This window comes from Lathyrus oleraceus, chromosome 7 (genome assembly GCF_024323335.1).
Source record: "Lathyrus oleraceus cultivar Zhongwan6 chromosome 7, CAAS_Psat_ZW6_1.0, whole genome shotgun sequence".
Lineage (NCBI taxonomy): Eukaryota > Viridiplantae > Streptophyta > Magnoliopsida > Fabales > Fabaceae > Lathyrus > Lathyrus oleraceus.
Genome location: NC_066585.1, coordinates 193214977 through 193228934, shown reverse-complemented (window position 1 = coordinate 193228934; position 13958 = coordinate 193214977). Strand labels below are relative to the sequence as shown.

At 36.7% G+C, this 13958-nt stretch overlaps 2 protein-coding genes across 2 annotated transcripts; both read left to right on the top strand.

Annotated features, from left to right (window-relative positions):
- Positions 1 to 593: 593 nt before the first annotated feature.
- Positions 594 to 2215, top strand: LOC127100417 (probable fructokinase-6, chloroplastic). The gene is made up of 5 exons (XM_051037570.1): positions 594 to 817; positions 937 to 1134; positions 1250 to 1387; positions 1695 to 1811; positions 1994 to 2215. Exons 1-5 carry the CDS (start codon positions 629 to 631, stop codon positions 2126 to 2128), a joined length of 777 nt encoding a protein of 258 aa, XP_050893527.1. The 5' UTR covers positions 594 to 628; the 3' UTR covers positions 2129 to 2215.
- A 21-nt stretch (positions 2216 to 2236) lies between these two features.
- LOC127100418 (ribonuclease H2 subunit A) lies at positions 2237 to 2897 on the top strand. The gene is made up of 3 exons (XM_051037571.1): positions 2237 to 2506; positions 2588 to 2675; positions 2773 to 2897. Exons 1-3 carry the CDS (start codon positions 2351 to 2353, stop codon positions 2895 to 2897), a joined length of 369 nt encoding a protein of 122 aa, XP_050893528.1. The 5' UTR covers positions 2237 to 2350.
- The last annotated feature ends 11061 nt before the right edge of the window (positions 2898 to 13958 follow it).

Genomic DNA, 13958 nt, shown 5'->3' with positions numbered 1-13958 from the left:
AAAGCGTTGTCTAAAGTCTTTATTCCCTCCATGTCACGAAAAAAAAGTTATTCCCTCCCAAATCCTAAAAATCCTACATTCTTCTCCCAAACCCTCAATCAGAGCTTGCTTCTCTTTCTCCCAAATCCACTCCCCCTTCTTCCAACCCTCAATCAGAGCTTGTTTATCCTGTGTGAAAGATTCTTCCCCTAAACCCCATTATATGTGCGAAAATGGGATCCGAAGCTATGGTTCCAGAATGGGCATCGGAGCCTTGCATAATGGGAATCGACGAAGCCGGAAGAGGTCCCGTTCTTGGTCCTATGGTCTATGGCTGTTTATACTGTCCTCTCTCCTACAAGAAAACCCTAGCTACTTTGAGTTTCGCCGGTACTTTCTCAATCAACTTCATTCTCTTTTTTTTCTGATTATTTTATAATCAATTAAACTGGCACCAATGATATTTTGTGTTATTTAATCGTAAGTAAATATTTGGTTTTGGTTACAACCAATCTTCGACGGTGCCCCTAAGTAAGTAATTTTTGTTGTTTGGCATTACTGTATTTTAGTTTCATGAATCAGAAATCTTAAAGTTCTCTTCCAAACTCATTTTCAACATAAATAGGTTGGTGAGGATGAATTTGGATATATGCTTGCTGATATACTCAAGGAAAATAATGTAAACAACCAAGGGATGCGTTTTGACCCTGGTGCACGTACTGCCTTAGCATTTGTTACACTGAGGAGTGACGGAGAGCGAGAGTTCATGTTTTATCGTAATCCCAGTGCTGATATGCTGCTCCAAGAAGATGAACTAGACTTGGACTTAATCAGAAAGGTGAAAATTAAAACTTCAAAACATTGGTCGAGTCTATGTTCTTCCAACGTTTTCCACTTTAACTCTACCTAATTCATATATTATTGTTGTAAAATTCTTCTGTTATTTATTTCTGGCAGGCCAAGATCTTTCATTACGGGTCGATCAGTCTTATAACAGAACCATGCAAATCGGCACATATAGTTGCTGCAAAGGCAGCAAAAGATGCCGGCGTATTTCTGTCTTATGACCCTAACCTGCGGCTTCCTTTATGGCCTTCTGCAGATAGTGCTAGAGAAGGGATTCTGAGTATATGGGAGACTGCAGATATCATCAAGGTTCTTTTATTCTTTAGTTTCCATTTTCTTGTTCCGTTCCATTGTTTAGAATACGAATTACAGGGTTATGTCAATACCTTCTCTAACAAAACCAATCTGATAATTGTATTTTCAGATAAGTGAAGAAGAGATTTCATTTCTTACAAATGGTGAAAATCCATACGATGACGCCGTTGTACGAAAACTTTTCCATCCAAACCTCAAGCTACTGCTTGTTACTGAAGGTTCAGAAGGCTGCAGATATTACACCAAGGTATGCCTTCCAAAAACCCTACTCCTTCCGGCCTCAATTAAGCAAAAGTAATTAATTATCTTTGTTATTAATCAATCTGCATTGTTTGACATCTATGTTTAAGAAATTAATTACTAACAAAAAAATCATGCAGTGAAAAATTATTAGTTTGAAATTCTAATAACACTTATGCTTCTAGTTATAGTGTATTATCGACAAGACGACAACCATGATTTTAAACCTTTTCCATCTGCCATATTGCTATGAAGGATTTTAAGCTTGCCCATATCCACCGTTAATAACATCTGTCCTATCTATTTCTTTGCAGGAGTTTAGTGGTAGAGTGAAGGGAATGAAGGTGGATGCAGTTGACACAACCGGAGCTGGTGACGCGTTTGTGGCCGGAATATTATCACAATTAGCTACAGATCTTTCATTACTTCACGTGAGCATTGTTTTTCTGTCTCAAAGAAGTGTTCAATTTAAAAAGTTTTCATTGCATTTTACTGTCTTAAAATTTTAGCTTACTATTTCTATGATATCTTCCTGGTTATTTTTATTCAATATACATTATTTTTTTCTTCTTTGTACATAACTTTCTAAACATCATGTGGTTTAAACTTGCAGAAAGAGGAACAACTGAGAGATTCTCTCAAGTTTGCCAATGCTTGTGGTGCATTGACTGTGACTGAGAGAGGTGCAATACCTGCATTGCCCACAAAAGAAACTGTTCTGAATGCCCTGCTTGAACCTGTATTGTAATTTCACATCCCCATATTTATTTTTCTTTGGTGAATTTTAGGAACTTATTTAGTTAATGCAGTAAATAAGGCCCAAGTGTTTTAATAATTTGGCATATGCTTTTAACCGAGGTAAAATCGGCTACTGAAAGAGAAAATTGAGGCTTTTGTAACTTTTATTGTTAAAGTACTTGGGTAGTAATGTTAAGCAGATAATTGAATTATTAGAGATGTAATGTAATGTATGATTTGTGCTTTTCAGGTTTATATTGATACGGTCGGAGATCCAGGGAAATATGAGGCAAAAATGTCTAAAAATTTCCCATCTATCAAATTTGTGGTTGCTAAGAAAGCTGATAGTCTTTATCCTGTTGTCAGTGGTGCAAGTATAGCTGCAAAGGTATTTAACTCTCTTCTAAAACTACATCAGTATACTATAATGTTTTATTGTTTACTTAAAATCTTTAATCCAACCTTTCAGGTTACGAGGGACCGAGCTGTAAGAGATTGGGTGCTCGATGAGACTGCTGATAATATACACAGGAACTTTGGTTCTGGATATCCTGCAGGTGAGAGTGTCATGAGTACATCGCATATGATATTGAGTATTATATTGATTTACATTGTAATTATAATAAATATGGTTTTGTTTCTTTGTTAATGTAGATCCCGCAACCAAGTCTTGGCTAGAAAATCACAAACATTCTATCTTCGGTTTTCCAACATTGGTTCGGTTTAGTTGGGGAACTTGCAGCACTTATTTTAAAAGTGGTGCTGAAGTTTTATGGTAAGCATGCTAAATGCTTTCTTAATCTTTACTGAAATCTGTGTATAACTCGCTTCATAAACATGCTTCCTTCTATTACGAGCTCTCCTTCCCCGGACGAGCTTCCTTCAACTTGTAAAAACTCTCCTTCAACTTTATTTGTTCTCTCTGTATGAATCTAACCCTTTCTTTTTCGCAGGTCTTAAACCCTAACTATTAAAGACTTTGTTTGTTCAAAATTTCTCAAACCTCAAAGAAATTTTGAACCTTTCATTACTAGTAAGTTATTTTTTTCCATTCGGTAATGTTATTCCTAACAAAAAATGGTTATTTCTACTCTAGTTTCTTATTTAATAAATTTTTCTTCTTCTATTTTAAATTTTGCTCTACCTTGCTAATTGGTACTACTTTCCCTATTCTTTCCATGATATTTTCGTATACCTTGCTAATTGGTACTACTTTCCCTATTCTTTCCATGATATTTCGCTCTACCTGGAAAAAATGTGGTTTAAAACAAAAGCTTCAAAAAATTTCGTATACCTTAGACAACGCTTTTGTAAAAAGCGCTGTCTAAGGGGGGGATTAGAAAGCGCTTTAGGCAAAAGCGCTGTCTAAGGGGGGGGGGGCTTAGACATCGCTTTTTGAAAAGCGCTGTCTAAGGTATACCTAAAAAAATTAAAATAGGAGGGTCTTAGAAAGCGCTTTTGGCCAAAGCGCTGTCTAAGGGGGTGGGGCTTAGACAACGCTTTTCAAAAGCGCTGTCTAAGGTATACCTAAAAAATTTAAAATAAGAGGGTCTTATAAAGCGCTTTTGGCCAAAGCGCTGTCTAAGGGGGGGGGGGGTTTAGACAGCGCTTTTAAGATTTAAAAAAAGCGCTGTCTAAACCTTTAGCAGCGGAGGTTTAGACAGCGCTTTAAAGCGCTGTCTAAGGCTAAAAAAAGCGCTGTCTAAGGTCTTGTTTGTTGTAGTGAGAGATACTGCTCTAAGTATCCTCGGAAAGTCTTAGATTCAATTAAAGTATTTTTCCCTTGCTGGAATATTTTAATTCTATCATATAAGATGTTGCTTCGACCCGATACAGAGAATCTCATTTTTACTGTTTGAGATACTGCTTCATCAATATGAAGAGTCTCATTTCAGATCTTTTTAGAGATGTTGCCCTAAGTATCCTCAGAGAGTCTTAGATTCAATTACGGTATCATTCCCCTTGTTGGAATATCTTAATTATATCATATAAGATGTTGCTTCAACTCGATACAGAGAATCTCACTTTTGCTGTTGAGATGCTGCTTCATCAATATGAAGAGTCTCATGCCAGATTTTCTTTATAATGCTTTAGCATCCTGAAAAATCTTGAGATTTAGCTAGGGATGTCATTTCGTTATTAACATATCTCGACTATGACGTCCAAGATACTGTTCTGACGACTCCCAGAAAGTCTTGGTTGCTCCATTACACTTAAGGATAATGTCTCTCACTATTTCTCATTGCATTTTCTTTCTGCATTTCTTCCTTGCATTTCAGAGGACAAAATTTGGGTCTTTTCGTATTTAATTATCTTCCACAACGAATGTACGAAGACTGTTGTCATTCTTACCTTCAAGTTCAAGATAATGAAATAGGGGCAGCTGTCATACCCCAATTTTGTCCGCGCATTTGAAATTTTCATAAATTCGACTTAATTTTCAATTTACATCATATGTACAGCATAGCATGCATTTTATCATTAATAATACCTAAAATATTAGTCAGGATAAACTTATTAAAAATACAGACAAATTGGTTAAAAAATTTCTCAAGTACGGACAAAATCAACGGATAAAAAGTTTCGAAATTAAAATTGCAGACGCCAGTATTATTAATCTACGGTTCATGTAGTTTAACCTGGTGTGCTCGTTGTATTTTTCAGCGGCTGTTTCAGTTGCGTTTTAACCCGCCTGAGCCTTTTAACCGGTGCAAACTTATTTCAGAATTTGAAGAAACGCTGTATTTTTTCAATAAGTATATTTTGTGCTGATCATTTTAGTGTGTCCGATTTAATTTTTCGAGCAAATTTATATCTGGTCCCTATTTATAATGGGTCACTATTTTTTTGGTTTATTTATTTAATTAAAGTAATTAGAATTTTTTAAAAATCAAATATTGATTAGAAATTTTATATATTTCCTTAAATAAATAATAATTGTTTGAAAATAAATAAATATCAATATTGGATTCCTATTTTTTTTTTACGTTTCCTATCTCTATCATCACCCTCACCTCTCAAACTTCTCACTCTGTCTTTTCTCTCTCACCTCGCGTTTCCCTCACTCTACACGCCACCTACCTACACTCTCTAACGGCTCACTCACCTCATACTAACACGTTATCCCTCTCTCTTTTATCCTTAAAAAAAAAATCATCAGTCTCACTCACCTCACTACCACACACATATTCTCTATGTAAAAAGAAAATAAAAAGAAGAGAAAAAAGAATACATTAAATCTCTCTTACTGTTTATCTTTTTGGAACACACCTACCACCATCCCCCATCGTCTTCTCCACAAAACCACCTTCGCCGCCGCAAAACCGTCACCACCACTTTTCTCCGTACTGCCGATAACCTCCGGCGAGACTTTTTCCTCATGCCAGTGAATTAACTCCGCTTTGCAACCCAACCACCGTTCATCCTCACCTTCAAATCATCCCAGCATGTACCCTCTCTCCAACTCTGCTATTTCTCCCATGATTGGCGGTCGAGATTTGTCGTCTTGTTGCTCCTCCGGTCTCTCCGGGAATCAATTGTGAATTCGAAATATTTGTGTGGTGTATTTGTTGTTGAAATATATGCAGGTTATTCATCTCACATAACCAAGAACCGCAGGATGCTGTGGTGGAAGAACGCCAACCATGCGTCGATGGCGAGGGAACCAACATCTTTACCGTTTGTGGTGGAAGAGCATTGTTTGGTTCTTAAGGATCCAAAACTCAGATCGTAGCTTTACCGTTTTTTTCACCGTGTAAGTATTCTTCACGTTTCAGCATTTTTGTTTTCATCTTTTTCTTATTCTTGGCCAATTGCATTTTTTGAAGTTGATAGTTGTTTGTGGTTAAAGATATTTATATTATGATTTCTTCAAGTTAGTATTAATCATGAGTTGATTTTAAGATATACTTTTTGTACCTTCTGTAATATGATTTTGTTGTGATGGCATAAGCATATTATTTGAGGGGTATTTGTCTAAATTATTTTGATGTTATTTGTATAAATGCTTGATGAACCTTAGCATTGGCATGGTGTTACAACATATGTTTGAAATTAATGTTAGCCTACTAGTTGTTATTTTAATTTATGTATGAGACACATTTATTCTGGGAATCGTTGCCCCTCTGTGTTGTTGTGGTAGCAGATATGCTTTAGCATGACTAGTATCCTGGTGCTTCTTATAAAAATAAAAATAATTTTTCCTTATTAATGGTTTGGAATAAGTGTGATTGGCACTGGCATTGGCATCCACCGGTTTTGATACTGTAGTGCCTTAAATTTTGCTTTTATATCTGCTATTTCATTTTTATTTATTGTAAGATTTAAGGCAAGTGACTTTGGTGGGCATTATTTTGACATTTTATATAAATCCACCTGATTGTTACTATTTACACCCCATGGCACCTTCATAATAATTATGATAAGTTCATACATTTTCGTTTCGGTCACGTAATAATTTTATGCGTGTTTATTGTTGTGTAATGTTCCCTTGCACTTTTAATCAGATTCTTTCTATCCAACGGATTTGGAAATTTCATGCCAATATGCCATCCAAAATTTCAATATATATCAATGAAAAATTTCACCGTGTTATGATATTGCGAGTGACATTAATCATGTTGTCATTTCGTGCAAACCGGTTTTGAGCACATTATCATTTTTTTTAAATCAACATTTGTTACTTATGCCATTTTCACTCTAATCAAATTATTTAATTAATTAAATTTTGTTTAGTTAATTAATTTGGATTAATTAATTTTAATTAACCTGGTTATTTGATCTAATTAAATAGTTTTGATGATTAATTTTAATTATCTTAATTAATCGAATTTTAATAAATTAATTTTGATAATTAAATATTGATTGATTTCTTCCACTATCATTTCATAATACACACTCAATTTCATTCAATTTCATCATCAATCCAAAACCACAAATAAATCGCACAATTCTCGATTCAAAGTTGAGCCCATTTTCAAACACCTTTGTAAGCCGATCGTTTTTAAGCATCGCCATCAACCTCACATAGCTTACTCTTGGGTTTTCTTACAATGAGACATATTCGATTTTAATCGAGTAGATGATTGATTCACTAAATAAAATCCAATTTATTCACAAACCACGAATTTAAAACCTCGATCCGATGTCGAGTATTTTCATTCAAATTAAAAATCACAATCAAACACCATTTCATTTGGAAATGAAAAGGGGGGTGGCTTTGAGTTTTCAATTCCTCTCCTCGGTTATTTGAATACGAGTTCTTTTACTCGATTAGTCAAATAGTCGTCATTCCTAATCCACCTAAGCACAATCAAGTCGAATCATTTTATGAATAAGAAACGAAAAGGGAGGTGACTTTGAGCTTTCAACTTCTCTCCTCAGTTGTTCGAATACGAGTTCTCTTACTCGGTTAGTCGAACAACTATCATTTTTCCACAAACATATAACTTAATCAAAATAGTTTCATAGTAAGCTAAATGAAAAGTGTAACACCTCAAAATTTGCCCTCCTCTCTTGGGACTAGCTTAACATATTGCATTGCATTTTGTAGGTTATTAGGCATTGCATATTGCATATCATGTGGTTACATTGTGCAAGTCATCCTCCTAAGTCTTGGTCAGAAGATAAAAGGTTGATGTGTGCAAGCTGAGGGTTTCATTGGACTGGATCATTAGCCATCTGAGGGTGTGTGATTCAAATTAGGGTTTTGGTTCTCAAGGAGATTGAGCTTGATCTTGGTTGCTATGATACATCATCATCATCATGGTCTTGATATCATCCAAGAGGTTCAAGAGATTGATCAGATACCTTGGGATTAGGGTTTTGACCACTGGTCAACCCTAATCATCTGCATTGGGCCAATCAGGGCATGGCAAGGAGATGGGGTCTACAATGGATATGGGGATCATTTCATGATTGTATTGAGCTTATGGAAGCTAGGGTTTCATCATTGAGCCATTTCATCAGGAGTTTGAGGCTCAACTTGATCAGTGCATGGCCAAATTCATCTATCAATCAGAAAAGTCAACTGTGGTCAACTGTGCTTGATTTTATGGATTTGGAGGTGGGAGAGAGTTGGATACACTTCATTCATGTCTCAACAAGTTTCATTTGACATTTCAAACATCAAGAATGAAGAAAATAAAGTCAGGAGAAAACTTTCCAAAAATAGAATGTGACTTGTAATGAAAGTTTCCAAAAATGGAAAGGTTTTTCACCACAAAATTACATGTCCAAAAATGCTTCAAATGAAATTTTGTTCAACATGAAAGTTGTAGATCTTGCTCTCACCTTTCTAAAAAGTCCAAGAACTTGAATTTCTCATGTGTGGTTGACAAGATATGGTCCAATCATTTTCCAAAAATGCCTAAATTCAAAGTGGCATAACTTTCACATGGAATGGCCAATTTGGGTGATTTTTCTTTGAGCAAACCACATTTCCTATGATCTTTCGTGATGTATAATCACATTTCCTCAAAAACTCTCATAGCAAAATGGCATTTTTTGAGTGAATTCAATTGCATTTTTGGTGTGAGATGGTGAATTTGAGAATTACAAGGAATTTGCACATGGGACTTTTTCCAACACACTCCAAATGCCAAATGAAATTTGCTCCAACTGTCATTTGCTGTCACATTGCATAATTTGGAGAAGGACATTTTTGACATAGCACATGAAAATGGCATTAACACTAATTTCACTCAATTTGCTAATTGTGATTAGCAAAGTGGATTAGGCATGGGTATAAGTTGTTAACTGTAACATAATTTCTAATCAGATCACATTCTTCAAGAATCATAACTGTTTTTCCTTCCAATTCTCTCAAAATTCACAAAACTTCATCACACATTTTTCATCAATTTCATCACAAATCTTCATCAATTTCGTTGAATCTTCTTGGATCTACACTCCACAAGACTGGTTGGTGAACTGTTTTGCAAATTCAAGGTAAAAGCATTGGATAATTGGACTGTTGAAAGCAAGCTCAATCATGGCAATTTCTTGATTCTTCGATCTGGTGTTGTTTTAAGCTAAGACTTGTATTCCATTCAACTTCCATAGCTTGGATCCTCATCTGTTTCACCTTCTTTCGCACAAAAACTCAAAGATTCGCATCTGCCATCTCCAAGAGGTAAATCCTCGAATTCTTTAATTGCATGAACTATGATATGGCTTTTGTAGATCGTTCAATATAGATCCACATGCTGCTTGTAGTTTGTGATTTGGTTAAGTGTAGAGAAAGAAATCTGAGTTTGAAGTTTTGATGTGCATTCTTTTTTCATTCGATTTGCCCTGCGTGTTGAGAATTAGGAGAAATCAATTACATATTCGTGATGTGCTAGTTGAGACGGTTCTTTTGATATAGAGTTTGTAGCATTTGGTTGAGATTCGTTCTTCATCATTTCTGGAAAATTCTGAAATGTTCTTGGTGAAGAACATGATGAATAGTGCGTTTGATCCGTGTAATCCTTTGCCTTTGTTTAAATTCTGTTTGCCGCCAAGCCTTGCCCAATGAAAACGCGCCAACACATAAATGAAGGCGACGTCGTTTTGTGTTTACTGAAGCGTAATTACGCTTTTGCCATTATTCATTTAATTACTTCATTATTTCAATTTCTTTTTCATTTTCTATTTCAATTTCATCCATGATCTTTAGAAAATCATAACTAATTCATCCTTAGTCCAAATTTTGTGAGATTTTTTTCACCATGCTCCTTATGATGTGTAGATTTTAATGGTGATTTTTATGATTTTTGTGCACATGTGGAAAATTAAAGTGCTTAGGGATTGATTGAATGTGTCACATTTGTACATGTCTTGCCATATCATTCATAAAATGATGATGCTTCCAAATAAATTCATGAAATTTTTTGTGCATGTTCTGGACTTTTTGATGGTGATTTTGATTTAGAGTTTGTAATTTTTGGATACTTGGTTGATGAGATATGAATTTTTGATTGGAGGTGTGACAATTTGTGTCACACCAAGCTTGCTGAACTTCATGATTTTATTTGATGTGCTTAGGGATATTGGATTGAGCCAATTTTTTGCATGATTGAGTATATGGATGTTGAGAACACGTGAGAATTTTTCTGGATTTATTGATGGCATTTCCTAATTGATTGGAATTTTTCCCTCTGTTTGGTCATTTGGTGACATTTTGTTACACATGTTGGCATTTGATTTGTGAAATTCTGGTCATTGATTGTATGAGTATGAAATTTGGCATGAGAATTGTAGACACATTATAGGTCATTGTGGTTTTGATCCCATTCATTTATCATGTATTGTCACTGATTTATGATTTTTGGAAGATGATGATTGTTTGGATACCATGTGTTGGCTTGCTTGAACTTGTCTGAACTTTATGAATTTAATTTCCCTACTTCCACTTGTCCAAATTTCATGAAAATTGATATGCTACTCATTGAATGTGTTCTGTTTGAGATGGAATTTTTGTGGAATTTATTGAGCTGTTTTGATATTGATTTGATGGTGATCATTCTGTTTGGTCTTTTGAGGTTGCAAATGGCATGCTTTGTGATATTTTGTTTATGAAATGATGGTGATGAATGATATGAGCAAGGGACCAATTGGATTTGTTTCTAAATTGTTTGATTGTGATTTTGGATAATTTTCACTTGCTGTTTTGGATTTTTCATCTCCTTTTGACCCTAGGCTTGGCCTAGTGGTCTTGTTTCTCACTTTTGAATTGTGTTTCAGGTTGAGATGCAAATGCCTTAAGGAGAAAAATGCAAGTTGATTGAATTGAGTTTGGTTGCTTGTTGTAAACTAACTTGTGTGTTTTGTAGGATGCTTGGCTCAATTGAGTTGATTGTGCTTTGCACATTGCATTGGTTGACTGTATATATTAACTGTTTGACTTTTGCTGTTTAAATGTTGGTTTGTCTGGTATACTGACTATACTTGATTGATTCCAGGTACCATAGTCGCTTTAGTTCTTTAAGAACTTGCTGTGCTGCTGCTTGGTTGTATAAACCAGTTGAGGTAGACTCTCTTGTCTCCATGTAGTCTGGAAGACCTGGCTTGTTATTTAGCCAGGCAACTGTCTGAAGTCCTCCTTAAGAGGCGATGTTTGTGATTGTTTACTTTTGTCCCCAAGCAGGTAAAGACCTCTATAAGGCAATTGGCGGAACCCAAGGGATATGCAATCTATCCCCCACTATTCTTGTTGAGTCGTCCCTCTGCTCACACCACTGTGTTGATGCATTGGGACATTAACCCAAGATCATGTACATTTGTACAGTTGAGTCAGAGTCTTGAGCGTAGAAGGGTTCCTCCTTTCTGAACCCACGCTCCTTTGTCTGAAGCTCTCCCTGGCCAGGGATAAGAGCTGTGAAGTCTAATCTTCACTCACCTTTCATCTGCTTCACCCTGACTCTCAATGTCAGGGTTAAGAGCGAACACTACCTTGTACAGTTGACTTGCCTCGGCAGTCCACCCTTGTTTGAGCCTCACTTGACTGGATATAGTGTGTGCTATGTGAATGTTTGCTTTATTTTGATTGAGCATGTGTGTTTGCTTTTCCTGGTTAGGATTAGTTTGCTGTTGAGCAAGTTAGGATAGAAACCATAACATAGGACAATGATGCATGATAACACTAGGCTCGAGTACAGCTCCCTAGTAGTGTGTCTCCCCTTGGTTTCTGGCTAGAATTTCTTTCCCGTTCAGGGGAACTACGTCGCCCTGATCCTCATACCAGATGAGGTACGTAGGCAGGAGACCGTGCGAGGTTTCTCCGGGCACCTTTTTTCTTTTTTGTGTGTGTTTGCTTGACAGCTGCTAGGCTCGAGTTCCCGACTCCCTAGTAGCTTGTTTGCTTGTTAACTCTTCTGTGTGTCAGGATATGGACGTAAGCCCAGCGATTGGCTGTCCGTATCCTGATTGTGTTTGTTTGGTTCGGAAGCCGATGTAAGTCCAGCGATTGGCGTTCAGGTTCCATGTTTGCCTGTGTTTGTGTGTGTCTTGTTTGGCGTGCGTGAGCCGAACTACGGCAGCTCTGATTCTCGTTCCAGACGAGATACGTAGGCATAGGATGCGATATCCTAGCGAGCCCTCTCTTCTTTTCCCCCACCTGTGTTGTCTTCGGTGTGTGTGTGTGATGTTTGTTTTAGCAACCTTTCCTTTCTTTTAGAGCGTGGATCCCGTCGAGTACGACGGACGTGAGGGGTGCTAATACCTTCCCCTTGCGTAACCGACTCCCGATCCCATCTCTTTGGTCGCGAGACCATGCTTTTTCCTAGGTTTACTCTGAGCGTTTCCTTTCCCTCTTTTGGGATAAATAACGCACGGTGGCGGCTCTGTGTTGTTTTTGTTTCAGCCCGCCGGTTGTTTTTCGCGGATGCGACAAAAAGGGAGGTGACTTTGAGCTTTCAACTTCTCTCCTCAGTTGTTCGAATACGAGTTCTCTTACTCGGTTAGTCGAGCAACTATCATTTTTCCACAAACATATAACTTAATCAAAATATTTTCATAGTAAGCTAAATGAAAAGGGAGTTCACTTTGAGTTTTCAACTTCACTCCTCAATTGTTTGAATACGAGTTCTCTTACTCGGTCAGTCGAACAATTGTCATTTTTTACAAACATACAACTTAATCAAATCATTTTCATAACAAACTGTACGAAAAGGGAGATGGTCTTGAGTTTTCAATTCCTCCTCTCAAATACTTGGATATGAGTAGTCTTACTCAGACACTCAAGTACTTGTCGTTTATTCTAAAATATGTCAACCATATACAACCTTATTTTCATAAATATTCAGATGAAACAGAAAGCGGTTTAGAGTCTTCTATTCCTTTTCCCGATTATTAGGATACGAGTTATCTTACTCGATTATCCGAGTATTCGTCATCCGTTCAAAACACCTTAACTATTATCAAATCATTTCTATAATTAAGGATGAAAAAGAAAGTGGTCTAGAGTCTTCTACTCCCTTTCCCGACTGTTAGGATACGAGTTGTCTTACTCGACTATCCGAGTGATCGTCATCCAACCAAAAAAACATCTCAACCAATCAAAACATCCAACATATTAATTCAACTTGTCACCTCCGTGTGACCTAAAATCTTTTCAAAAAGAACACCGTTTAATCCTTTCTAATGCGCATAACAAACCAGTGCTTAAGCCTCCGCCGAGAGTAGACAAGCCAACGTTTAGCCTTTAGGATATGATCTAAACAGTTGTTCATTAAAAAATGCCAACCAACCGTAGTTCCCCGAACTACGAATGCTCTGATTTCCTTATTATACCATAAGGATACGTAGGCAGGAGATTGTTGTATCTTCGCGAGCACACTAATAAAAAACCTCCCCTTTCTCCTTTCTGAGGTTCTCATCCATTTCTATTTTAATAATTTTATAACTTAAAGATAACAAACAAACATGAATTAACACTCGAAACACAAATTAGAACTAAAAGGTTCCCGTTGAGTACAACGGACGTAAGGGGTGCTAATATCTTCCCCTTACGTAATCCACTCCCGAACCCGAATATGGTTGCGACGACCATTATTTTATTTTCCAAAGGTTTTATCGATATTTCCCTATCCCTTCATTGGGATAAATAAAGTTCGGTGGCGACTCTGTTCGAACGTAATTTTTTCCGTGACCATCGCGAGGAATCGTATTTTTCAAGATGCGACAGGAGGAAGATACAAAATCTCAGTATAAAGTAGGCTTAATCAGGACATTAAATACTATCAAAGGCTCACCACTGCCAGTAGCCACCCGAAATGGAAAGATTCCTAACACTGAAAGGATAGTTAAAAAGGAATCGTGGCACAAAGGAGTCCACACTGATAAAAGAGACAACGTCCGTG